This window comes from Bubalus kerabau, chromosome 6 (genome assembly GCF_029407905.1).
Source record: "Bubalus kerabau isolate K-KA32 ecotype Philippines breed swamp buffalo chromosome 6, PCC_UOA_SB_1v2, whole genome shotgun sequence".
Lineage (NCBI taxonomy): Eukaryota > Metazoa > Chordata > Mammalia > Artiodactyla > Bovidae > Bubalus > Bubalus kerabau.
The window spans coordinates 26,198,531-26,225,887 of record NC_073629.1 but is presented as its reverse complement, the minus strand read 5'-3'; the positions used below and the strand labels follow the sequence as shown (position 1 = coordinate 26,225,887).

Genomic DNA, 27,357 nt, shown 5'->3' with positions numbered 1-27,357 from the left:
TTAGTTTATAGGGCTCTTAGCTTGATATTCCTTGATCTTCTGGTGTCCACAGATGAACTTCAGTATATCTGTGACCCTCTTCTCTCAAACAAATATCTTTGTAGAATTTCTGTATGTTTATATAAATATGTATATTTTGAGAAGATCTATAACTTTTTCTCGGATCCTCAAAGATTTTGTGTGGATAAAAGGTCGTGTACTTTTTATCCAGGGTTTAACTGGGGTGAGATACGTGGTGGTGTATCCAGTAGCCATTCTGATGGGTTCTACATTAGTAGGCTCAAGTTTTTCTTTTCTTTATATAAGAAGAAAATGTAATCTCTCATACAGTGCGTTTGCAATTTGTAATGCCAATTTGAATCCTTCCTTCTAGAATATGGTGGATCTTTCACCTAAGGTTTTAAAATTAATGAGGTCATCATTTTTTCACTTTGTTATGGAACAATGGTCCTTATACTATGGGAAGTTATTAAAACTAGTATGATGAATAATGTTTTGTTTGTGTTTGATGTAGTCTGTTTTTAATATATTCTGATAAGTGTGCTGCCATTGAAGAGGCTTGATCAGAGAGGTCACTAAATGGAAGTTATCAGTAGCCATGAAGACAGGTTTCTAAGTCATTAAGGGTTAAGAGTCACCTCCTAGAACTAATTATTTCACTTTTTATTTTCCCATTTTTATAAAAACAGATTGAAGATCCAGAAGAACCAGAACCCAAGAAAATCAAAGAATCTTCTCCTGGTATACAGGACTCACATGAAGCAGAGGATGGTACCCTTGAGATGGATGAAGCTCCTGAGGATGTAATTCATTTTTGTTTCTTACTTTCAGTTGAGTTGAATGCTGGGAAGGTATTCGTTTTAGGGATGATCTTTGTCGCCTGCATTTGGAATCCTGTCTTTTCCGGGGTTAACAGAAGTAACTGTTAAGCTTCACCTTTTCTCTTGCTTCTTCTGCAGCGCATCCTTACATGCAGAAAAGCTGGGTCCATAATGCGGGAAGGAAGGGACCGAGTTGTGAACCTTGCAGTCGACAGGACAGGCAGGATTCTTGCTTGCCATGTGAGTATCAGGCTCAGGAGAAAATAACAAGGACTTCGCTGTTCCTTTCAGAGACTCATTTAGTATTTGGTGTGGACGTGACTTTTTCTTTGGTGCTTTTAAGATTTCATTATATGGTACCTTGTGGATCTATACTCCCTAGCTTCTGTTAGTATAACAGTAATAGCTGTTATCACTGTTGTTATTAGCAAACACTGATTAAATCCCTGCTTTTCTAAACAATTTAAAAGCATTAACTTCTTATTTAGTCTTCAGAGGAACACTGTAGAAAGTGGTATATTTCCGCTTTACAGATGAGACAACAATTACAGAGAGATTAAATTGTCCATGGTAATACCAATAGGGAAGAAAAAAAAATGTTCTTACAGAGAAAAAGCTGAATTAACAAGTTGCCTCTCCTGGACTCACATCAGCCTTTTCCTTTTCTAGGGAACCGATTCTGTGCTAGAAGTGTTTTGCATCCTTTCCAAAGAGGAAATTCAGAAGAAAATGGACAAGAAGATGAAGAAAGCTAAAAAGAAAGCAAAGTGTGTTTTCTTAATATTTACTACTAATAAAGTACCCTGAATGGGCCACATTGTACTGATAGAAAAATCAGGGCTTCCTTAAAGGAATATTTACTCTGTTTCCAATTTACTATTAAATGCTAGGGAAGGTCTTAAGGTGTGCTGGTAGTCCAAGTTTTAATTTCTACTTACCATATTCCTAGATCTTGCATTGAGAACCACACAGGACTAGAAATACAGCACAGATATTTAAACATAGCTTCTGAATGATTTGGCTTCCCTGATAGCTCAGTTGGTAAAGAGTCTGCCTGCAATTCAGGAGACCCTGGTTCGATTCCTGGGTCGGGAAGATCTGCTGGAGAAGGGATAGGCTACCCACTCCAGTATTCTTGGACTTCCCTTGTGGCTCAGCTAGTAAAGAATCTGCCTGCAATGTGGGAGACCTGGGTTCGATCCCTGGGTTGGGAAGATCTCCTGGAGAAGGGAAAGGCTACCCACTCCAGTAATCTGGCTTAGAGAATTCCATGGACTGTATAGTCAATGGGGGTCACGAAGAGTCGAACACAACTGAGTGACTTTCAGTTTTCTAAAGGATTTAATTCTGAGAGGCTAGCAGTGTATCTTCAGTGACAGCAACCTATACAGAAGGGGACTGGATTGCTTGCTGCTGACCTGTGGGACTGTGAGAAGGAAGACTGGTTGGACAGTTACATAATTGAAGTTTAGGACAGTATCACCTTAAATAGGTCATTATAGCTATAGAAATCAGTTTCTCAGTGGTTGAAATTTATCAAGTCTCAAAAAGTCATCCTTTCTTAAATTTTTTATTTGCTAGAGCAGATCTTGTGAGACCTCTGGTTTATTTGACATGGTTGAGTTGCTAAGTGTAGGCTAATGGATTTTCTAAAAAATCCCAAAGATAGAGAAGTTTATCAGAAACACTTCAGTGGAATAGTTTGAACTATGAACTCATCTGCAGCAATTTTATGGACTACTGCATTTGGAATCCATTTATTAAGGGTACCTGTTGGATGGAATAATACTTTATATTAATTGCATTGTGGTACACAATGCATTTCTACATACACTTCATTGTTTAATTTTCATGGTAATTTCATGTGGTTAAATGACTTTCCCACACGGTTTGTTGGTCTTGGACCAAAACTTGACTCAAGTAATAGCAAAACTTCTAAAAAAGTGATAGGATGATACTCTTTTTTTTTTCTTTTCTCCTTTAGATTAAATTCTTGCAATGAGGAGGAGGAAGACCTTGAAGTCAATGTCAAAATGACTCTGCAAGATGAAATCCAACGGGTAGCTAATATCAAAACTTCTGCCAAAATCAAGTGAGTGAAAATGTAGTAGCTGAAGTATCTGAAGTGTTGTAGAAATAGTAACCTGCTAAGTTGTATCAGCTTTTCATGCTATTTGTAAGCAGTCGCTACAAATTATATCTGGACACAATGGTTGTGGGACTCAGTTTCTCCTGCTCACCATGGCCTCACTTATTCATCATCTTCTATGCTTCATTATGATAGCCTTTTATCTTTTCATTTATAGTTCTTTACTGCTGCTAATTACAAAGAAAAATGGATAGCCCGTGTTCCAAAAGGATTTTAGGTCACTTAGAAAATATACACAGAAACAAATCAGATCCAGTATCTGAGCTCAGGTTTCTTGGACTTGGTCTGTACTTGACTACTGTCCAATACTCAGAGCACTCTTATAAGTAAAATCCTTTACACTTGTTAACTTACAAGTGGAGGGCATTGCAAAGCCTTTCTCCTGAAAAAAAGTTAATGCTGAAATGAAGATGGCTGCTGGAACATTTGAACATCTGTGAATATTTTCTCATGCAGATCCTTTGACTTGATTCATACTCCTCAAGGAGAGTTAAAGGCGGTTTTCCTGCTGCAGAACAACTTGGTGGAATTATATTCACTGAATGCTTCCACGCCGGGTCCTCAGCCTGTCCGGACAAACAGAATTACCATTGGAGGTCATCGCAGTGACGTGCGGACTTTGTCATTCAGCTCAGACAATATTGCTATCCTTTCAGCAGCAGCTGATTCCATTAAGATATGGAACAGGTTTGTGAAGTGATGTCCTTCTGTAGCTCTACTCAGTAAAGTTTTCTTCCCTTTGAGTTAGTTTTTAGTACTCTTGATGATTAGTTTTTCTTAGGGTCCTAAATACAGTCCCTTGAAAATGTATTTCTAGTGCATTTTGACTGTAGCCCTGTGGAGTTTAGAGTAGGAAAAATTGCCTTTTTAGATTTGGTGCAAAAAATGCAGGTTTATTCCATGTCTAAAGCTTATTGCTGTCCTTGGTTAGACACAAACATATCACCTAATCTAAATTCAAGTAGGCTTAGTGCTTTCCAGTAACTTTATCTTGATTTCTAATTCCTCACTTTCCTAGATGACTCTCACACCTCCTTACTTCTCACACCTCACACCTCTTGCCCTTTTAAGCTGATGACCTTGTTTCGTAGTTCACTGAAGAAATCAGTTCGGTTCAGTTGCTCAGTTGTGTCCGACTCTTTTGCGACCCCATGGACTGCAGCATGCTAGCCTTCCCTGTCTATCACCAACTCCCAGAGCTTGCTCAAACTCATGTTCATTGAGTCGGTGATGCCATCCAACCATCTTAGCCTCTGTCGTCCCCTTCTCCTCCTGCCTTCAATCTTTGCCAGCATCAGGGTCTTTTCCAATGAGTCATTTATTTGCATCAGGTGGCTAAAATAATGGAATCATCCAAAAACATTCATATGCTCCCATTACAACTGGCAAGTTAGCTGCATCTGTATCACATAATCTTTCTTCCTATGACTGATGGTGCTCCTAACCAAAAGTTAATCACAACCTATATATCTACTTCTGGCAGTTTCCCTCCCTCTCTTGCATCATTAATTTTCCTTCTCTGTTGGTCATTCCTATCAGTATAAAGATATCTGAGGTGGTCCTAGTGGTCCAGAACCCCGCCTGCCAATGCAGGAGACATTAAAGAGACTCGGGTTCAATCCTTGGGTTGGGAAGACCCCCTGGAGGAGGGTGTGGCAACCCACTTCAGATTTCTTGCCTGAATAATCCAGTGGACAGAGGAGCCTGGTGGGCTGCAGTCCAAAGGGTTGCAAAGAGTCGGACATGACTGAAGTGATTTAGCACGCATACGTGCATGCTATAATATCTCCCATCTTAAAAGAATATGCTGTCTCATCCTTACCTCTCTCTCCAGTTATCTCTCCCATCTGCTGATCCGTTTCTTCATCAGGCCTTTATCCCCACCATTTCATCAAAGCAGCTCTTGTCATCTCATCAGTAGTCTTCATGGTTTTAAATCTAGTGACCGATAAGCTTTGTCTGACATCCTCCTTGAATTGGTAACTTTTCTCCTCTTTGAAACACTGAATTTCATTACTTCCTCTTCTTCTGCTGGCTGGTTCTCCTCAGTCTTGGCTGAATCCTTTGTACTTTACTGACCTGTAAATGTTGAAATGCTTCAGAGCAAAGTTTTTGAACTTTTTCTCTGTCTTCACTTCACTTTCTGTGCTCAGATGGCTGTCTGTGCTGATGACGCATAAATGTGTGTCTGTAGCCTCAGCCTCTCCCTGAACTTCAGACTCTCATATCCAAATCCTTTTTGTATCACCCCTTGGATGTCTAATTAGGCATCTCAAACTTTTATGTCCAAACCACATTTGTGATCTTCATTTCTTCAATAGCCTTCTCACCCTCTGTTCTTACAGACTTCCCCATCTTAGTAAATAACTACTTCCTGCAGTTAAAAGCACAAATCCTTGTAGCCATTCTTGATTTTCTCTTTCATGTCCCATGTCCAGTTCATTAACAAAACCTGTCAGCTCCACCTTCAAAATGTACCTGAAATTTCAACCACATCTCGTCACCTTCACTGCCATGATTGGGTTCAGACCACCACCATCTCTCATCTGGATGGTAATAGCTTCCTGACTGGCGTCCATGCTTCCTTACTTGCTTCCTGTGGTCTGTTCTCAGCGCGGCAGCCAATGTAATCTTTTTATCATGGAAGTTCCATCACTTCCCGGAGCTCCATCTAACGCTAACTGGAAGTCACAGTCCTTACAGCCGCTGTCTCACCACTCTCGCCTTCTCCACTGCAGCCCCTGGCCTTTTCATTACCCACTCCAGGCAACAAGAACGTGCCCGTGCTGTGGCCCTCGTGCTCCCTCTTCTTTCTTCCTGGAGCCAGCTTCTCGTTCGGCTGCAGGCCGCCCTCCCTCTGCTGTCATCGCACGGCCACCCTGCTGTCCCTGCCTCCTCTCGCACTGTGAGCCCCCTTCCCCCAGCTCTGTGTTTCTCCACAACACCTGCTAGCCCCTGAGACACCCATACACGTCTCACTTCTGGAGGATGTTAAGCTTTATGGAATTCGGGGCCTCTTGTGTTTAACTCACTGTCTCATCTGCAGCACCTGGAACAGGACCTGGCATTCAGTACATATTGGAGGGAGTGGGTATTTGCTGAATGGGTGAATGTTAATGGTCCACTAAAATGAACTTGACTTGTAGGGATATTATATGCTAATTTGACTTAGTCCTCTGGGCTCACACACTTCTTTGTAGCAGCAGATCGGGTTCTCTTGAACCTAGCAGATGGCTTTTTTAAACTCTGTTTTTGTAGAATCTGTTCCTTAGGATTGGGAACCTCCTATAAAGAAAACAAAGTTAGGGGCCGTTTACTGTTTTCTCTCTGACCATAATTAAGTCAAGAATCTATCTGCCAATGCAGGGGACATAAGAGACAGGTTTGATCCCTGGGTCGGGAAGATCCCCTGGAGGAGGGCATTGCAACCCACTCCAGTATTCTTGCCTGCAGAATCCCATGGACAGAGGAGCCTGGTGGGTACAGTGCATGGGGTCACATGAGTTGAACACGACTGAAGTGACTTAGCACACATGCATTCAGACTTTGTCCTCTCTTGTCGACCATTCTGTGTGGCTAAGTAGGTATTAATATTAAATGTACATGCTGACTTCGCAGGTGGAGAAGCAGGTTCTCTTTAACATGTGAGTTCTTTATTCCTTCTTCCTCTCAGATCTACGCTGCAGTGTATTCGCACAATGACCTGTGAATATGCGCTCTGCTCATTCTTTGTGCCTGGTGATCGGCAGGTGGTCATAGGAACAAAGGTAAACAGACTTTTCCATGGATTTAGGGGACTTTTCTGCTCAATATTCTTCGAGTTGTTTAAGCAACCTGCTTCCTTTGTTAGCATATGGGAAATGTATTAGAGCTGGATAATATGAGAGTGTGATAGTTCATTGACCTTTTTTTTGAGGTTTTTATTTTTTTTAAGTTTTGGGTTTTTTTTGGTAAACCAAACCATATGTTAAATTATGAAGAAAATTAAAATCATGACCCAAGATAACTATCATTAACAATTTGGCAATCAGCCTTTCGTGCATATTTTTATAAGTACACATGTAATTATGTTTTGAGAAGATTAATAAAATACATTAAGTACCAGCATCAGGTGTGACAGATAGAAGCATTCAGTAAAGAGAGACCAAGTGACCAAATCTTCAGCTGTAATCACATGGGGAGAGAACCTGAGGGAATGCACAAACGTGGATTTGGATTCAGATTCTTCCCCCTAAAAAATGGGTAACTTGGAGCAAGTTGCATAAACTTCTCCTAGTGTGTTTCCTTATCTGTATTAGGAGATGATGGCACTTGCTTTTTTACAGAGCCTTTTGCGCCAAATTGCCTGGGTTTGAATCCCAGCTCTTCTACTCAACTAGCTATGAGTTGGGCAAGTTACTCCACCCCGTAAGCCTTGATATCTAAAAGTAAAATATGTAAATAAGCTGCCTCACAGTCTGTAAAGCACTTGGCACAGAGACTGGCCCCCAGAAAATAACTAGTAAGAGCTGGCAGTAGAAGTAGCATGAATGGTGATAGTCGGGGTTGTAGTGGGAATAAAGTGTAATAGGTCTATGGAATATTTGGAAAAGTGCTTTGCAAGTATTTGTCATTATCTCCTTAAACCAATGCCATATGTGCATTTTATTAGAAAACCTGTTATCACAATGGATTTTTTTTTTGCCCACCAAAAAGTATAAAATAAGTTGGAGTTCAAGAGTCATTGTCACGGAACATTAAATTTTAGTTAAAAGTACCCTCATTTTTCATTCATTCACCTAATGTTCATCCACTGTTAATCGTTTCAAAAACTGTTTGTATGACTCAGAATCCCTAGCCTCGTCTCTGTGCTAGGCCGTTAACATACATTATCTCATTTAATCCCCACAACTGGTTAGAGTGTTTGTTAATATAAACTCCATTTTTCAGATGGAAAAATGGGCTTATGGAGATGAATTTACCCATAGTCAGAGTTAGAGAGAGGCAGCCCTGGGAGTTAAGTCTTCTGCTTACATTCTTCCCACCACATGTTTACAGACTCAGCATACAGCAGGCTTGGCCGCTGTGTGTGTTCTGTTCTGTGCTGGCCCCAAGACCACAGCATATACAGGGTCTAAAGAGGAAGCGTGGCTGATAGTTTTCTAAACTACCACGATTTTATTTTTTCCAAGTTCATTGTCCTCCTTAGCATTGTAGGTGGTATTTATTACTGTCAATGTATTCTAGAGGGGAAGCCAAAACTAGATGGAGAGGACTTGTTAGTCCACCTATAGGACTGATTACATTTTTAAAGGTTTTTAAATCCTCCATTTGCTATTATGTTTACTCTGATACACCTCTGGCCGTAGTATTTCCCATTTGAAGTTGGGGGACCAGTGGAAGTGACAGGAGTCCTGTACTACAAGGTTGTAGCATTCCATAGTTGCAGAGTATAGTGACCCTGCCAAGATTAGACCGGTATGTCCGTAGGAGATTTAACAGTGCTTCTTCACAAAGGAAGTACAGTGGGTAGACCATGGAAGCCGTTTCCTGAGCAGTTGGCCACATCGTTGCTGCTTGGTTATGACACTGTAGATGAGCGTCGTGGAGGTTGCGGGTGCGTTCATTTTGTGTCTTCCATAGACAGGGAAGCTGCAGCTTTATGACTTGGCCTCAGGAAATCTGCTGGAGACGATAGATGCACACGATGGAGCCTTATGGTCCTTGTCTCTCTCTCCAGATCAGGTAACTGAACCAGATGTGACGATCTGGACTTGAGTACTTTGGCTGCACTTCCCATCTCTTGATATATCAAGTTCTGCTGCTGCCTAACAGGAATTTAAAGAAAGTCCACTCTTTGTGTAGTCTCTATATATGGTGCCATGTTTTGTGCCTGATAATACGAAGAGCTGTCACTGTGATCTGAATTCTTGTTCAGCTGCTCTTGATCATGAGCTATATGACATCACAATACTTATCCTCCTACATTACCAATGACTTGTGATACTTCTTAAGAGGAAACATTTCCTTGGGCAATGCAGTGCAGAGGTTAGAGCAGTCTTTTCTGCTCCCCCTTCAGTCTATATATCTATGACTATACAAGTCTAGTGGTTTTTAGTCAGTTTGTGAGCCTTTTCCAGTCAACAGCAGTGTGTTTCCTTTCAGAGGAGTCACTCTGGAGACCTCAAGTGGTGCTATTTGTTGCTCAGAACATTTTGAGATTTTTTTTTTGACAATACCTGAAGGGATTGTGGCCCATTTATTTGAATGTCCTCAGTAGTGGCAAATCTGTATTCCCTGAAAGTAGATATTTTGGGGAAAAAATGGAACCTGGAATTTAGATTGAGTAATGCCATTGGGGGCAGAAATAAAGCAGCATTTAAAATGTAAATAGTAGTTAGCATCTTGGGTTTGTGGAGTGTTCTATTTTCCAAAGTGTTTTCATATCCATCATGTCATTTACTATTATTTTCACAACACTTTTATAAACTAGGTAGTCTTTATCTCTTTAGCAACACTAAGGATCATTGTAAGGTTTTTCTTTCTATGTTACAGGTCTCTGAAACGGCAGAATAGACATTTGAGATCTAGTTTTCTTACTCCGTGTTCCTTATACTTTACACTAACCCTAAAATGTGATGAGACCAGTTTAATACTTCACAGCAAATTCTTTTGACTGTTGCATTACCCTGTAGTATTTGTTGAGTCTTTCTTCCTGACACCGAATGAAAGTGTAACTAGAACTTTACATCAGTTATCATCTGATTACACGAGGCACTGCTAGGAGTTCTCAAATAAGACCTGTGGAGGAAGCCCTAAAAGAACAAGAAAGGGGGTTAAGGAAAAACCACACATCTTAATTCTTGCCCCATGCCTTAAATAAAAATGGTCTTTTGTATTATTTTGAGGTATCTTACCAGTTTCTGCATATCAGTAGCCTCAGATATGCAGATGACACCACCCTATGACACCACCCTTATGGCAGAAAGTGAAGAGGAACTAAAAAGCCTCTTGACGAAAGTGAAAGTGGACAGTGAAAAAGTTGGCTTAAAGCTCAACATTCAGAAAACAAAGATCATGGCATCCTGTCCCATCACTTCATGGGAAATAGATGGGGAAACAGTGGAAACAGTGTCAGACTTTATTTTGGGGGGCTCCAAAATCACTGCAGATAGTGACTGCAGCCATGAAATTAAAAGACGCTTACTCCTTGGAAGGAAAGTTATGACCAACTTAGATAGCATATTCAAAAGCAGAGACATTACTTTGCCAACAAAGGTCTGTCTAGTCAAGGCTATGGTTTTTCCTGTGGTCATGTATGGATGTGAGAGTTGGACTGTGAAGAAGGCTGAGCGCCGAAGAATTGATGCTTTTGAACTGTGGTGTTGGAGAAGACTCTTGAGAGTCCCTTGGACTGCAAGGAGATCCAACCAGTCCATTCTGAAGGAGATCAGCCCTGGGATTTCTTTGGAAGGAATGATGCTAAAGCTGAAACTCCAGTACTTTGGCCACCTCATGCGAAGAGTTGACTCATTGGAAAAGACTCTGATGCTGGGAGGGATTGGGGGCAGGAGGAGAAGGGGACGACAGAGGATGACATGGCTGGATGGCATCACTGACTCGACGGACGTGAGTCTGGGTGAACTCCGAGAGTTGGTGATGGACAGGGAGGCCTGGCATGCTGCGATTCATGGGGTCACAAAGACTCGGACACAACTGAGCAACTGAACTGAACCAGTTTCTGTACTAAGATACTTTTCTAACAGAAATGTCCTTTGATTTTCAGCGTGGCTTTGTGACAGGTGGTGCAGATAAATCTGTGAAGTTCTGGGATTTTGAGTTGGTGAAAGATGAAAACAGTACCCAGAAAAGGTGAGTAGACATTTTTTTTTTTTTTTTAATTTGTGTCCATTTGTTGGAGTGAAAATGAGGCACCACTGAATGGGTTTTTGACGCATGTATTTCTGTTGAGCTCTAGAGGGTCTTGGGAGACTTTGTCTGCCTCTGTAGAGTACTCATTTTTCTCGATGCTTTCCATGATGCTAGACTTTCTGTGAAGCAAACCCGAACCTTGCAACTAGATGAAGAAGTTCTGTGTGTCAGTTACTCTCCCAATCAAAAGCTGTTGGCCGTGTCTTTGCTGGACTGTACTGTGAAAATTTTCTATGTTGACACTTTAAAGGTACGATGGTTATGCCTATGGGTATTGTCTTTCTGACTGAACTTGGGTTGAGACTATAGAGTAGTGGCCTTGACTATTTCCAGCAGTAGTATCTTTTTGAAAGCTTGTTTGTGAATCAAAACATTGCAAGTGCACTAGGAAGGCTGGATTTCTGAAAGACTCCTTTGGTTCATAAATTTCGTTTAAAGCAAGTTATATTTCACATGTTCAGAGAAATCTGTGGACAAGAAATCCTGTTGTAGCCAGTAGTTTTAAGAGCACTGCTAGCTGTCCTAGGCAGTGATCCCACACTTGGCAGTACATCAGGATCATTTGGGTTGCTTTTAAAAATATGGATTACTGGGCTGTACACCTAGAGTCTCGGTAGAACTGTATTAGGCCTGGAGGTACTGTTGTGAACCAAGTGCTCCCCAGACTCTCCAGCTAAGAGGTCCAGAGAACATCCCTGTGCTGTGTTCTGACTGAGGGAGTAGGCCTCAGCAGCAGCACGGCTCCACTCTACTGCAGTGTTCTTGGCAAGAGCAGGCAGGGCTTTATGCTAAGTTGTAAGGGTACAACCTTCAGTGGTTTGTCGTCGTCTTTGAAACACAGACATAAAAGCAATTCAGGACACTGTTTAGCACTGTATTTAAGGTTATAGTTTAGATCTACATATAATAAATTATGCCTGCATTTTATAGACGGACATAAGTTGTTTATATTCTTTTTTTTTTTTTTAATATTTAGTTTTTTCTCTCACTATATGGACACAAACTGCCTGTCATATGTATGGACATATCTTATGTAAGTAAAATTTAAATAGTGTCTCAGTGACAAGTTATCTTTTCTAAAGTGCTTTGTTCGTTCTTGGCTTGATAGCTTCACTTCAGTGTTTTTCAGTCTGGTATATAACTGACTATCCTAAAAAAATTACAAAAGTGTTTATTATAATCATACCTTAAGTATATATCTCTTTAATCATTTTAGAATGTTTTCACACATACCTGAATTAATCCTCATAACCAACTACCTGGTTTGGATTCCCCAAATAGTATTTTCTTGTCTAAAGGACTATAATTGGTAGAATGCCCTAAATTGTGAAGGACTTTAAAAAGGCATCCCTGCTTTGTTCTGAAGTATAATAACGTTCATAAGGAAAATGGAACTTTGCAATATTTATGGTATTTTTCACTGTGAATACTTTTAGTCTCTTAACCAAAGTCATATGTTTTGCAGTGTCTAGTTATGAGTGGCAGTATGGAGGGGTGGGATCGGGTGGGAGGTGGGAGGGAGGTTCAAGAGGGAGGGAACATTCATGTTGATGTATGGCAGAAACCAACACAATATTGTAAAGCAATTATCTTCCAATTAAAAAAAAATCTAGTCTGTGTAAAAGGAATTGGCCCCCACCCTACCTATCTGCACTCAGTGCATGAACAGAATAAATTGGTGTCAGAAAATATTTTTCTTCTTACGTGGATAGCCATTTGAATTAGGTGCTAAAATAGAAGAGAAACAGTGATAGGAGACATGGCATAAAAATGTCTAGGTCGTAAGCATTCTAGTAGCTTCTTTCCCAGGCTCATTCTTCTCTTTTCTTCTTTTCTCCACCCCCAACTCTGTCAAACTCTGTGACAGAGATTAGAGAGTCTTTATTCTATCAATTTTAACAAAGTAAACAGATAACCTACATCAAAGCACAACACTGCCCTGTAGCAGGACCAAAAACACATAAGCCACACAGTTCTTGCTCACTTAACAAGCTTTTTAAGTAGATTTGTAGGTAAAAGCAAGGATGTGGGTACTCTTGATAAAGAGATGAAATTAATTTTTTGGCACTGACATTGACATTTTTGAAAGAAACGGGATAAATGTTCTGGTTAACTTTTCTCTGTCTAATCAGGGTTTCAGATGACCTAGTAACATTTCACTTCTCTTCCTTCTAGGATGGAGCACTGATAGCAACTGGCTCTGCAGACAGGAACGTGAAAATCTGGGGTCTGGACTTCGGGGACTGCCATAAGTCTCTGTTTGCACATGATGACAGGTAGATGTTGTCTTTTCAAAGACCTCCTGTTGAGTCACCTATCAGTGTCATTTCCTGGGAGTGTTCTCAGATAGTCAGAAATTTAAAATTCTATTAATAAAACTCTAGAACTAACTGTCCAAAAGCAATTTATGTGTGTTTAAGACTTTAATAATGAGGAAATTGATGACATTTGAGTATTTCTCTCACTTTTCAGTGTGATGTACCTAAGGTTTGTGCCCAAGTCTCACCTCTTCTTCACTGCTGGGAAAGACCGTAAGATTAAACAATGGGATGCAGACAAATTTGAACACATACAGACTCTAGAGGTAACCTCTTGCCTACTTTTGATGTGCTCAGTACTTAACTTCTTTTAAGGTTGAGCATTGATTTCCCACCAGTGTAGCAGTCTATGAATAAGGTATTCTCACTCAGGATTTTTGGTTTTGTCTTTACTCTCTGCAGGGGCACCACCAGGAAATATGGTGCTTGGCCGTAAGCCCCAGTGGGGACTACGTTGTATCATCATCCCATGACAAATCTCTGAGACTTTGGGAGAGAACCAGGGAGCCTCTTATTCTTGAGGAAGAAAAGGAGATGGTAAGGACTTCAGGCTTGGTGGGTATCAGTCTCTGACACGCTGACTTGGCTGAAGGTTCCTGTCTAGTTCTGCCACACCTCACACTCAGTGCTAGTCCACGGGCCTCCAGAAGATGTTTCCAAGACTGCTGACACCACTTGGGCAGCCAAGTGGAGACAAAGATCCCAGGAGGGGGTTAGATTGTGAAAGAAGCAGCTTCTCACTGTCTCACTTCACATAGTGATCATGTTTTATCTTTGAAATTAATTCATATCCATCTCTTGACAGCAAAGGGAAGCAGAATATGAAGACAGTGTGGCCAAAGAAGACCAACCAGCAGTAAGTAGATCTTCCGGGATCCTCATACTGTGCCCTGTCATCATCTTACTGGCATTTACTGTAATTTCAAGGATTTCTAATGGAATTAGAACTGGGGCTAGATGCCAAAGTCATCTGCAGCTGATATGGGAAGGAATCTGTGTAGTCCTTCTTAATTTAGCTGTATATCCTGATTTTATGGGACAAATGATTTGGTATTAAATGATTGTCATTCTTGCTTTTTTTTTTTTTTTTGAGGGAGGCTTTAGGGAACTGTTTCACTGTAAATCAAAAATCAGAAATGAGAAATTAAGCAATCTCTTTACTCATGTGCTGTAGAGCAGAGTATTCTTATGATAATGCATGTAACACATTTAACATAGTGTCTGGCACTTACTCCTGGAGAAGAGAATGGCAACCCGCTCCAGTATTCTTTTCTGGAGAATTCCATGGATAGAGGAGCCTGGTGGGCTACAGTTCAAGAGATCGCAGAGTCGGACATGACTTAACACTTTTCACTTTCTTTCACTGGCACTTACTAATTTCTCATTTAATGGTAGCTGATAACACAATGTAACAACAGTCATCATAACATAGTATGTCTGTTCTTGTCCGGATATAAGATTAATTTGTTGGTTCTTTAACACCCATCAGTGTTATGTTAAAAGGATCTCTTTGTTTCTGGCAGGTTCCAGGAGAGACTCAAGGTGACAATTACTTCACTGGAAAGAAAACTATTGAAACGGTCAAAGCAGTAAGTTGATACAGAATGTTGTGTCTCATTTTAATTTTTTATTTCCAAAAAGTATTTTATTAAAATCCAAAGAAAAACAAAGGAAATAATTACAAGAAATAAAATAGCATGAAATTGCCCTGTTCCCATATTTGACCCTAAAATCACCAACTAAGCTTTAAGAGCCCCTAGTCCAATCTCATTACTTGATGGCAGTAGTTCTCAGAGTGGAGCCCCAGGCCTACTGAATCTGAACCACGGAGGGGGGGTTAGCAGTAAGCGGGGGTGTTGTGGTTGCTTTTTTTATCATAGACATTTTAAAGATCGAAGTATAGTTGATTTACAGTGTTGTGCTAACTTCTGCCGTATAGCAAAGAGATTCAGTTATATACATTCAGTTCATATATATGTGTATACACACACATTCTTTTTCATACTCTTTCCCATTATGGTTTATCATGGGATACTGAATGTAGCTCTCTGTGCTATACAGTAGCATTCCATATGCAATAGCTTACATCTGCTAACCCCGGCTTGCCACTCCATCCCTCCCCCAATGCAGCTATGAATCTATCCTCCATATCCATGAGTCTGTTTCATAAATAGCTTCGTTTGTCATGTTTTAGATCCCACATATAAGTAATATTATATGGTATTTATCTTTCTCTTTCTGACTTACCTAGTATGATAATTCCTAATTGCATCCATGTTGCTGCAAATGGCATTATTTCCTCCTTTTTTATGACCAAGTAGTATTCCATTTTATATGCGTACCACATCATCTTTATCCATTCATCTGTCAGTGGACATTTAGGTTGTTCCCATGGCTTGGCTTTTGTGAATAGTCCTGCTATGAACATAGGGTTGTGTGTATCTTTTTAGATTAAAGTTTTGTTTGATTGTATGCCCAGGCGTGGGACTGCTGGATCATATGGTAATTTGATTTTTAGTATTCTGAGGAACCTCCATACTGTTTCTGTAGTGGCTCTACCAATTTACATTTCCACCAACAGTGTAGGAGGTTTCCGTTTTCTCCACATCCTCTCTAATTGTTATGTGTAGAGTTTTTAATGATGACCATTCTGACCAGTGTAAGGTTGTACCTCATTGTAGTTTTGATTTGCAGTGTTCAGCATCTTTTCTTGTGCCTATTGACCATCCGTATTTCTTTGGAGAAATGCCACTTTAGATCTTCTGTCCATTTTTTGATTGGGTTGTTTGTTGTTGAGTTGTAGGAGATGTTTGTGTATTTTGGAAATTAAGCCCTTGTCAGTCACATCATTTGCAGATATTTTCTCCCATTCTGTAGGTTGTGTTTTTGTTTTTGTTTTTTATGGTTTCCTTTGCTATGCAAAAGGCTGTCCTATTTGTTTTTTATTTCTATTGCCTTGGGAGACTGACCTAAGAAAACATTGGTACAATTTATGTCAGAGAATGTTTTGCCTATAATCTTTTCCAGGTGTTCCATGGTGTCATGTCTTATGTTTTAAGTGTTTAAGACATCTTGAGTTTACTTTTGTGTATGGTGAGAGGGTGTGTTCTACCTTCGATTTACATGCAATTGTCCAACTTGCCAACACTTGCTGAAGACTTTCCTCATTATATGTTTTTGCCTCTTTTTTTGAAGATTAGTTGACTGTGTTTGTATGGGTTTATTTCTGAGTCTCTATTCTGTTCCATTGATCCATCTGGAACAGTCTTTGTGCCAGTACCACACTGTTTTGATTCCTGTAGCTTTGTGCAAAAGCATTGTCTGAAGTCTGCCTCCTGCTGTGTTCTTTTTCTTCAGGATGGCTTTAGCAATTCTGGATCTTTATGGTTTCATATAAATTTTAGGATTATTTGTTCTGTGAAAAATGTCATGGGTAACTTGATAAGGATCACTTTAAATCTGTAAATTGCCTTAGGTAGTGTGCCCATTTAAACAATATTAATTCTTCCAATCCAGGAACATGGGATATCTTTCCATTTCTTTGAATCCTCTTCAGTTTTATTAATAGTTTATGGTTGTCAGTGTGCTAGTCTTTAATTTCCTTGGTTGGGTCTCCTGCTGCTGCTGCTGCTGCTAAGTCGCTTCAGTCGTGTCCGACTCTGTGCAACCCCATAGACGGCCTCCTACCAGGCTCCCCCGTCCCTGGGATTCTCCAGGCAAGAATACTGGAGTGGGTTGCCATTTCCTGCTCCAATGCATGAAAGTAAAAAATGAAAGTGAAGTCGCTCAGTCGTGTCCAACTCTTAGCGACCCCATGGACTGCAGCCTACCAGGCTCCTCCATCCATGGGGTTTTCCAGGCAAGAGCACTGGAGTGGGGTGCCATTACCTTCTCCGTTTTCTTTATGGCCTTTGTTTTAAAGTCTATTTTGTCTGATATGAGTATTGCAACCCACACTTTCTTGTCATTTGTGTTTGCATGGGCTATCTTTTTTACATGCCCTCACTTTCAATCTATATGTGTCCTTTGCCCTAAAGTAGGTCTCTGGCAGGCAGCATATTGTAGCTTTTTTTTTAATCCAGTCTTCCACTCTGTCTTTTGATTGGAGCATTTAGTCCAATGTTTGATAATTAAGGTAATTATTGATACATATTTATGGCCATTGTAACCATGTTTTCATATTGATTTTACATTTCTTCTTTGTCTCTTTTTCTTTGTGTTGTTCTTTTGTGGTTTGCTTCCCTTTTGATTATGTTCTCTTTTTGGTTTCTGTGACTGGTGTGTGCTTTGGAGTTGCCCTGTGTTTCAGGTATGTGGACCCCACCCTATACCTACTTGCTTCAGTTGGTAGTCATATAGGTCAAACCCATTCCGGAAGTGGAAAAAAAAACAAAACCCTGCATTTTCTTACTCTCCTGTCCCACAGTTTATGTATTTGATGTCCTCTTTCACATCTTCATCCTTTTGCTGTTCATTGTAGTTACCATCATTTTCACAAAGACGTTTTCTTTTTTTTTGTCTAATCTGTATATTGGCTTATTGAAGTGACTTACTTTCCAGTTGTGATTTTTCTCTTTCCTATCTATTCTTACTAGTTTTCTATTTACGGAAGACCTATGATATTTGCTTTGGGATGGATTTAGTATTGCTGAATTCTTTTAGTTTTTGCTTGTCTGAGAAATTCTGTATATCTCCTTCTAGTCTAAATATAATCTTGCTGGGTAGAGTATCCTAGGATGCAGATTTTTCCCTTTTAGGACTTTGAATATATCTTGCCACTCCCTTCTGGCCTGCAGTGCTTCTGTAGAGTAATCAGCTGATAGCCTTATAGAAGTTCCCTTGTGATGAACTTTTTTTTCTTGCTGCCTTGAGAATCCTCTGTATTTTGCCATTTTTATTATAGTGCATCTTGGTGTAGGTCTATTTGGATTTACTTTATTTGGGCCCTTCTGTGCTTCCTCTACATGAATATTTGTTTCTTTAGGTTTGGGAAGTTTTCAGCCATAATTTCTTCAAATACAGTTTCAATCTCCTTTTCTCTTTCTTCCCCTTCTGGAGCTGTATTATGTGTAAATTGGCACAATTTATTATTATCCCATCAGTTCAGTTCAGTTGCTCAGTCGTGTCCAACTCTTTTCGACCCCATGAATTGCAGCACGCCAGGCCTCCCTGTCCATCACCAACTCCCGGAGTTCACTCAGACTCACATGCATCGAGTCAGTGATGCCATCCAGCCATCTCATCCTCTGTCGTCCCCTTCTTCTCCTGCCCTCAATCCCTCCCAGCATCAGAGTCTTTTCCAATGAGTCAGCTCTTCGCATGAGGTGGCCAAAGTACTGGAGTTTCAGCTTTAGCATCATTCCTTGCAAAGAAATCCCAGGGCTGATCTCCTTCAGAATGGACTGGTTGGATCTCCTTGCAGTCCAAGGGACTCTCAAGAGTCTTCTCCAACACCACAGTTCAAAAGCATCAATTCTTCGGCGCTCAGCCTTCTTCACAGTCCAACTCTCACATCCATACATGACCACTGGAAAAACCATAGCCTTGACTAGACGGATCTTTGTTGGCAAAGTAATGTCTCTGCTTTTGAATATGCTATCTAGGTTGGTCATAACTTTCCTTCCAAGGAGTAAGCATCTTTTAATTTCATGGCTGCAGTCACTATCTGCAGTGATTTTGGAGCCCAAAAAAATAAAGTCTGATACTGCTTCCACTGTTTCCCCATCTGTTTCCCATGTGGTGATGGGACCGGATGCCATGATCTTCGTTATCCCGTAGATCTCTTATATTGCTTTCATTTCTTTTATTTGGCTGTCTGTTGTCTTGGTTGTGTGATTTCCATCTTCTTTTTTCCAGGTCACTTATTCTGCATTATTTATTCTGCTCTTATTGTGTTTAGTTCAGTTTTTGTCTCAAAAAATGAGTTTTCTTATTTTTCTTGTATAATTGGTAGTTCCTTTAAGTTGGTGTCTGTTAGACTGAAGAGGTCTATTACTGTGGTCTTGCAGGGCAATTTATATGTGAGACCATCCCTGTGTAGCTTGTGTGGGTTTGATATTTTTGGTGCAAGGACTGTTTTTAGTGTGGATGCCTGTTGCCTCTTTCCTCAGTGTGCTGGCCATTATCCCCTCGATAGGGGGTGTGCAGATGCAGCACTGGGTTCCCAGCGGCAGTGGCGGCTCATGCGCACCCCTGGAGCACACAGTGGGAGCAGAGGTGGCTGGCAGCCACTCCTGAAGCCTGGGGCATTGTGGCGGCTCACTACCACTCCTGGAGCTCATGTAGGCAGTGTCCTACAGCCTGAGCGGTCCCTCGGAGGAAAAGGCTGTAGGGTGGACACCACGCCTCCCATCGCACACTGCCACACAACAGACCTGGCCTCTAAGGTGGCCCAGGCTTCCCCTGCATACACCTTCAGGTGTGGTTGCAGTAGACTCCAGACCCTTTAGACTGTTTTTGCACAGCCCACCCTGAAGCCCGAGCTTCCACACCTAGCCCTCACATGCACCAGTGGACACACGTCTCAGGCTGGGAGTGTAGAGGGGTGGCACTGACTGTCTGCAGGCCTCTCTCTATTCTAGCTGCTGCAAACCAGTTGCTGTATTCTCCTCTGAGGCTCTGAAGCTCTCCCTCTGTCCTGGCTGACTTCCTCCTAGTGAGGGGACTTCCCAGGGTGCAGGAACCTTTCTTCTTTCACAGCTCCCTGCCTGGGGTACAGGTCCCAACCCAGTTCCTTTCTCACTTTTGTCTTTTGTTCTACCCGGTTATGCTCATGTGGAGATTTTCTTGTTCTTTCAGAGGTCTGAAGTCTCCTACCAGTGTTCAGTAGATATTCTGTGAGAATAGTTCAACATGTAGATGTATTTTTGATGTATTTGTGGGAGGAGGTGAGCTTCATGTTCTTCTACTTCACCATCTTGATCACTGCCCCATATCTCATTTTTAAAAAGGTCCCAACCAAATAGCCCTTTTGTGGCAAAAAGATTGATGAAATTTATAGATGGAGATCATAATCTCTGTTTTCCTCCCTTGTCACCAAGGATATGAGTAGTGCTGAATCTGTTTAATCAGTGCGTGGTTTCTAAGAAAGGCAGGGTTGATCTCAAGTGTACCTGTCAGGTGTACCAGTCTCACCTGAATTCACAACACTTAGTCTCCTTGTAAATTAAAAAACAAAAGCCAAAGACATCTTTGAATGCTGTTTGGGATGCTCTTGGCACATCTTTATTAAACTGATTCAAGCAGTTTAAGTTGATAGCTTTCGTCAGGCCTTCCATTTGCAGTGTTGTGGGACGATGAGTGTATCGTGATGACTTCCATTCTTTGTCATCGTCTGTAGGCTGAGAGGATCATGGAGGCTATTGAGCTGTACCGAGAAGAAACTGCAAAATTGAGAGAACACAAAGCCATCTGTAAAGCTGCAGGGAAGGAGGTAAGATGGTTCATTAAGTTACATTCTGAGTGACATTTATTTACAGAGATAATTGCTGAGGGAAAAACCTCATTTGTATAGATGTGATAGAATCTCTTCTAATTCAAACATTAGAAAGAAAGAATTGAGAAGCTCTATCTTAATAAAAAGCCAAAGATAGTTAATTTGAAATTGATGTGATTACTGTTTTGAGTTGGAAACTCAGGTTCCTGCTTTAGTTTGGGAGGCTGGTGAGCCATTTTGGATTTCTACATGAAATGTATTACCCAGACTCATTCATAAGCCCTATTGAAACTAAAAATACATTCTTATATAATAATTCTTTAGAGTCAGTTTTTAGGGTCTCCTTCAGAACTATAAAATACTGTTATGACCCTGCCTGTGATAAGCACTATCAAAGGCTTATTTTTTAATGACTTGGTTTAATCATTTCTTCATAGGTTCCTCTTCCCATCAACCCCATCCTGATGGCTTATGGCAATATCTCTGTAAGTAGAATGTTTAATGGTTTCCCTCTTAAGGTTTAACTGCCATTCTAATGTTAAATTCAGGGAGGCACAAGAGAGGAAGTGAAGAGGCATTTGATTTGAGAATTGACATATTGGGAAATACTTTGTTGTTAAAAATCTCTGTTGAATGTTGGAATCCTTTAGGATATTTTGTATTTCAAAAGGACCATTTTAGTGTAACTTTCAAGTCGTCTTTTCTGGTTGGACTGGACTGGTTTTTGTTTTCTTTTAGTGCTTATTTATGTTTAGTATCCAATGTGCTCTCTGAAGATTCTGTTCATTGAAACTGAAGTTTTTGGACAGCAAGTTGTTACAAATCAGTCAGATAAAAGAGGAGAGAGGGAGAATCACAGGACAATGTATACTTCTGCTGCTGCTGCTGCTGCTAAGTCACTTCAGTCGTGTCCGACTCTGTGCGACCCCATAGACGGCAGCCCAGCAGGCTCCCTCGTCCCTGGGATTCTCTAGGCAAAAACACTGGAGTGGGTTGCCATATCCTTCTCCAATGCATGAAAGTGAAAAGTGAAAGTGAAGTCACTCAGTTGTGTCCGACTATTAGCGACCCCATAGACTGCAGCCTTCCAGGCTCCTCTGTCCATGGGACTTTCCAGGCAAGAGTACTGGAGTGGGGTGCCACCGCCTTCTCCCATGTATACTTCTAGTAATCTTTTATTACTCAAACTTTGCTTTCACGCTTCATCCATCACAATAGTAATACACGTCAGAGTCTTCATTTTATAGACAGGAAACTGTCCTGACTTACAGATTGAAGGGAGCATAGTTGGCAAGTGGCAGAGTCGGATTGTGAACCCAGATCTAAGCCCGTGCACGTATTGGCATTTTTAGAACATGGTTTCTCCTGAGAGAGATCCCTGGTTTGTAGGAGATAGAGAGTAGAGAGCTTCAGTTAAGAAATAGGAGTATCACTAATGCTGTCACACTTCCATTCTAGCCTTCAGCTTATGTGTTGGAGATTTTTAAAGGAATCAAATCCAGGTGAGTGCCAGTGCACGGATTATTGTAAGTTGGCAGCTAACACCATTTACTGAACACGAGATAAGTACATTTTAATTGATGGTTATTTTCCTTAGAGGGTTAACTATGTCAAAACTTGGATGGAAAATAATTCATTATAATGTTCTTTTTGAATTAGAAGGCTCCTCCTAAAATATGAAGGGAGATACTTTTAAGGACAAATGAAGGGCAGTGCTACTTTACATCATAGGTAATGAGATTATTTGCAATTCAGTCAGAGGTACCAACTATTAACGTTTTTTGTTGTCTATTTCCTTTGAATTGTTTTCTGTATATGTATACGTACAGAGTTGAAATCATATGTATACATTTTTATATCCTGTTCTTTTTCACAGGATAGTTCCTGAGCATTTGCTCATGTTAGTAATATTCTTCAGAAACACATCATTGAATTAATTCAAAATATTCCATTGTACGTATAGTTACTATGACGTGTTGCATAAGGGTTTTGCTATTATTAATACTGCTTCAGTGAACACCTTTACATATAAATCTTTGCCATCCTCACTGATTATTTTCTTAACGGTCCTAGCAGTCTGTTAACTAATTAATGGACATGAACTTTTCAAAGGTTTATGTTGCTTACTTTCCAGAGTGCCTGTAATGACTTTCACCAGGCTTTTAAAAATTCTTTGCTGGTTTGAGAGGCAAAAAGTGGTATTGTATCATTTTCATTTTTAATTAACAAAGTTAAAATTTTATTATATTTGTTGGCCATTTGTATTTTTTCCTGTGAATTTTTACTTTCCCATTCTTGTGTTTTACGGATGTTTTTCTTACTGGTTAAGAATTTTTTTTAATATATCTTTCGTCATTTTTGGAATAATGTTTCTTGTTTGTGATTTATCTTTTGGTTTTATTTGAGTTTGACCTACTTAGTTATCGTTTTTATAACAAATCACAATATCTGAGTATGTCCCATATAAGAATTAAATAGAACCTAAGATAATGAAACTTTGCTAGAGAAATGTAAAGTAGAATTTAGATTAATGGAGGGAGGGTGCATTCATAGATGGGAAGACTCTGTGTTTAAAGATTTAGTTTTTCTTAAGCTAATCTATAGGTTTGTGATCCCAATTGAAAGCCTCTTGAGAACTCTAATTGGAATCTAAATGGAATGATAATAGAACTAGCTCAAGAAAAAGTAAACAAACCAACCCAGAACGAGATTAAAGAACGATAAAAACAACAAAATCGAAACAGTACAGGATTGTCAGAATCAATCATCAAAACAGACTCTAAAGCCCTGACGCAGGCTCTGTCATATGGAAGGACTCAATCAGTGGTAAAAGAAGTACCATACAAAGATAGGATATTCAATAAAAAGCTCTGAAGAAATGAGTTATCTGAAAGGAAAAAAGATTCTCCTACACTGCCATGGACCAAAATGCATCAACTAAGTTAAAATACTAAAAATAAGAAAAATAAAACATTGATAAGAGAGAGCCATCCATAATGCAGATGATAACTCTGAATGGGTAAGATCTGTTGAAGTATATAAAAGGAGAAGAAAAAAATTGGAGGGGAAAAGATTTCTAAATTGACCATATAAAGAAACGTGACATTTTTAATGTTTGTTTTTCCCTCTCCAGCGAGCTGGAAGAATCTCTCCTCGTGCTGCCTTTCTCTTACGTCCCAGACATTCTCAGGCTCTTTAATGACTTCATCCAGCAGGGCTCCGATATTGAACTCCTGTGTAGGTGCCTCTTCTTTCTCCTCAGGTAACGTCCTTTCCCAGAAGAACATCATATGTCTCATGAGCATAACTCCTCCAGGAGTGCCTCACCTGAAGCTCTCTCCATGCTTTGCAATTAAGAAATGTGACACTTCAGTTTCAGAGACTGTTAGGAATTTCAGTGCTGGCCAGCACAGATTATTTCTTATCTTTTGGTGGTCAGTCTTGCTCCTAAAGTGCCGATAGTGATGACCCACCTCTTGAAGTACCAGGAGGTACTGCGCTGCTCAGGATGCCCAGGCAGGCGGAGGTCTCCAAGTTACAGTCTAAGGCAGTGGCCCTGGTTCTGGGTAGGGTGCTGAAAGCCCATCCCTGAAAGACCAGCCTCTTTCAGTGGTGTTTCTTTTTTAACTGTAGAGTTTAAACTAAATGGTTTGGTTTTGTTTCCATAACAGAATTTTAAGGAGTAGTCAGCTTATTTCCTAGGCCTCTACAAATGCAAATGGAAGAGCAGTGGCATATTTGGAGGGAACTAAGAAACATAACTGCTTCCCCGGTAGCTTGGATAGTAAAGGATCTGCCTGCAATGCAGGAGACCTGGCTTCAGTCCCTGAGTTGTGAAGATGCCCTGGAGAAGGGAGTGGCTACACATTCCAGTATTCTTACCTGGGAAACCCCACAGACAGAGGGCCCTGGCAGGCTGCAGTCCATGGAATCACAAAGAGTCAGACACAACTGAGCAACTAAGCACTCAAGAAACAAAGAAAATGCTCATTACATTATATCCTTAAATAGGAAGAATTTGTATTAAATATGTAACAGAGGAAAAATGTATTTACAAAGGCTTAGTATAGTCTTGGTAAAGGAAATGGCAGCCCACTCCAGTATTCTTGCCTGGAGAATCCCATGGCCAGGGGAGCCTGGTGGGCTGCACTCCATGGGGTCATGGAAAGTCAGACATGACTGAGTGAATAGCGCACACACACAATACATTCTTATCTCCCACTCTGTCCCCCAGTCTCAAGCTCTTATATAAGAGAACAAGAATATTGGCAAATTTGAACATTCCCTAAAATGCTGTTAGGAAAACAGTAGAAACTGCTCAGCCAATACCTAGAAATTAAAAGAAAATGGTGTACTTGGTAAATTGGCATTTTTTTCATGAACCTTAACCCTTCATTCCTTTTTCTTTCTTTCAGGATAGTAGCAAATGAAGATATACATATCTACAGTGTATTTCTCATTGCTATGGCATATGTTGAATCAGGGTTACTGATTCTAAGAGAAAGACTGAATATTTCTAGCATATTGGGGTTGTAGATGGGTGCTACCTCACAGGTAGATATGGCAGGTCACAGCTGTGAATGAGGGTGAGTGTGGAAGTTAAAAAGCATGAAGTCATGCAGGGCATGTTGGTACTCTTGGTCAGAGTTTGATCATCTCTCTCTCTTTTTTTTTTTTTTTTTTTGCTGAAATATAAATCTTTGAGTTAGGGTTTCTTAGAAGGCTCATTTTCCCTCTGAAATCCCCATAGGATACTGTTGTTAAACATCTGTGGCCACTTGATAGATTGCTGGGAAAAGTCAGCATTTTAGATGTTAGGTTACTAGGTTTTAAAATTATTAGAACTGAATAGTAGGGAAGAAACTTCTTTAGCTTTTTTTTGCTAGAAGCATTTCTATATTCCCATGATGGGTGAAATGATTTTTTTTTTTTTTTTTGCTTTGATATTTGTTTTGTTGCTGGTTCTAGGAGGTATAGCCAAAACCACTCTTCTTTGTGACAATGCTTGGTGTTATTTTTCTATTAGGATTCACTTTGGCCAGATCACTAGTAACCAAATGCTTGTACCAGTGATTGAAAAATTAAAGGAAACAACCATTTCAAAAGTCAGCCAAGTCCGGGTAAGTATCTTTGTAGAGGTAGCCATAGAAGAAGAAGGGGAAATCCTAGTGTATATGTGACTTACAAGTAGCGTGGTGTGCTGTGCCCAGTCTTGGGTGATACTGACCTGACGTACATACATATTTAAGATGAGGTTTTTGTTGGAGCTGGTAGACATAAGGAAAAAAGACAAGAAGAGACCTTAGGGAGGGATGGGTAACAACGCATGACGCTTGGGTTCCTCTGGCTCGCATAGCTGTGACAGTGAACTGAAGTGAGGGGATGTTCGTTTAATCTCTCTTCTGTTCTTCCTCAGGATGCGATCGGCTTTAACATGGCAGGTCTCGATTATCTCAAGAGGGAATGTGAAGCGAAAAGTGAAGTTATGTTTTTTGCGGATGCTACCAGCCACTTGGAAGAAAAGAAGAGGAAGAGGAAAAAGAGGGAGAAGCTAATTTTAACAGTGACTTAGAACTAAAATGTGCCTTTTCCAACTTTTGCTTGAGAAGGACTTCCAAACTAAGCAACGGTAGCGTTGGTGTAATCTTCAAGAGATTATCATGTTGTAGAGGTGATGTCACATGACGTATTTCCCAGCTCTGCCTGAAGGAATTTCGGCATAGGAGTGTCTTGGATTGAAACAGACTAGTTTAAAATCTGTGCTCTGAATGGGGAGCCCTCTAAGAGGCGTGCCCTTTATAGTCTATCAGGAAGCAGAGAACTTTTTAAATTAGGTATTGTTTCACTAAAGTTAAAACTTTAACATTTCAAAATGTTTCCTTATTTACGTCAAAAGATTTGATGAGTAATTTGTTACCTCTTCAGATTAGGTTTTATAGCCCACTGAGACAGTCAGGTATGATATTGATCACCTTTTGCCCATAAATGTAAGTCTTGAACTTTCAGAGCTGAAAGGGACCATAAAAAGTTACCTGGAACAGCCTCCTTAAACTTAACCTCTTGCAGGTTGTTTTGTCTCTATATAAGATGATCCTAATTGCTATTTCTATTCCTCTAAGTACTTGTTTGTAATTAAAGAGCAGTCAACCTGAGATACCTGGCTGTGCTTTTTGGGTGACTAGTATGTTGTATATATATCTTTGTGGTGGGGAGGTGGCAGTGTTTTAGGAAAGGAAATTGACACATACCTTTGGGGCTGGGCTTTTCTTTGTGGGAAGTTTTAAAATCACTAACTGGATCTCCTCGTTACAGATCAGTGCAGATTTTCACTATCTTTTTGAGTCTGTTTAAGTAGTTGTATGTTTCTATGAATTTGTCCATTTCATCTAAATTACTATGTTGTTGTACTACCATTTTCTTGCCAGTCTCAGACGCAGTTCCTATCTCTCCTAAACCACACGCCTGTTATTGTTCCTAAGCGTTAACACAGTCACTGAACTGAAGTAAGGAATTGAATAGTACTATTTTTTTTTTAACAATGAGAATAAAAAGAATTTAGGCATAGAGTTCCTGATACTTCACCATGAAAAGGCAGGAGGATAGACAGTGTGATAGATTCTAGGTGCATTCCACTCTGAAGAATCAACCTTTTAGGCAGTTATTCCTACCACCAGAAAGAGGAATTACTTAAAGTGTTTCTCAGTGACAAGTATCATAAATCAC

The 27,357-nt window shown here is 40.2% G+C and overlaps 1 protein-coding gene across 3 annotated transcripts in view; it reads left to right on the top strand.

Moving 5' to 3' along the window:
* WDR3 (WD repeat domain 3) overlaps window positions 1-26,786 on the top strand; it is a 38,296-nt gene extending 11,510 nt beyond the window's left edge. For all 3 annotated transcript variants that reach the window (XM_055584601.1, XM_055584602.1, XM_055584604.1), the window contains exons 7-27: window positions 690-803; window positions 960-1,061; window positions 1,491-1,588; window positions 2,806-2,913; window positions 3,427-3,657; window positions 6,644-6,737; window positions 8,593-8,694; window positions 10,736-10,821; window positions 10,996-11,131; window positions 11,858-11,914; window positions 13,057-13,157; window positions 13,354-13,465; window positions 13,602-13,736; window positions 14,005-14,055; window positions 14,723-14,788; window positions 20,539-20,631; window positions 21,072-21,119; window positions 22,093-22,136; window positions 23,768-23,896; window positions 25,661-25,754; window positions 26,051-26,786. In XM_055584601.1, coding sequence (XP_055440576.1) covers window positions 690-803; window positions 960-1,061; window positions 1,491-1,588; window positions 2,806-2,913; window positions 3,427-3,657; window positions 6,644-6,737; window positions 8,593-8,694; window positions 10,736-10,821; window positions 10,996-11,131; window positions 11,858-11,914; window positions 13,057-13,157; window positions 13,354-13,465; window positions 13,602-13,736; window positions 14,005-14,055; window positions 14,723-14,788; window positions 20,539-20,631; window positions 21,072-21,119; window positions 22,093-22,136; window positions 23,768-23,896; window positions 25,661-25,754; window positions 26,051-26,206 — 2,157 coding nt within the window. In that variant the 3' untranslated portion in view covers window positions 26,207-26,786. The remainder of the gene's footprint in view (window positions 1-689; window positions 804-959; window positions 1,062-1,490; window positions 1,589-2,805; window positions 2,914-3,426; window positions 3,658-6,643; window positions 6,738-8,592; window positions 8,695-10,735; window positions 10,822-10,995; window positions 11,132-11,857; window positions 11,915-13,056; window positions 13,158-13,353; window positions 13,466-13,601; window positions 13,737-14,004; window positions 14,056-14,722; window positions 14,789-20,538; window positions 20,632-21,071; window positions 21,120-22,092; window positions 22,137-23,767; window positions 23,897-25,660; window positions 25,755-26,050) is intronic.
* Window positions 26,787-27,357: the final 571 nt, after the last annotated feature.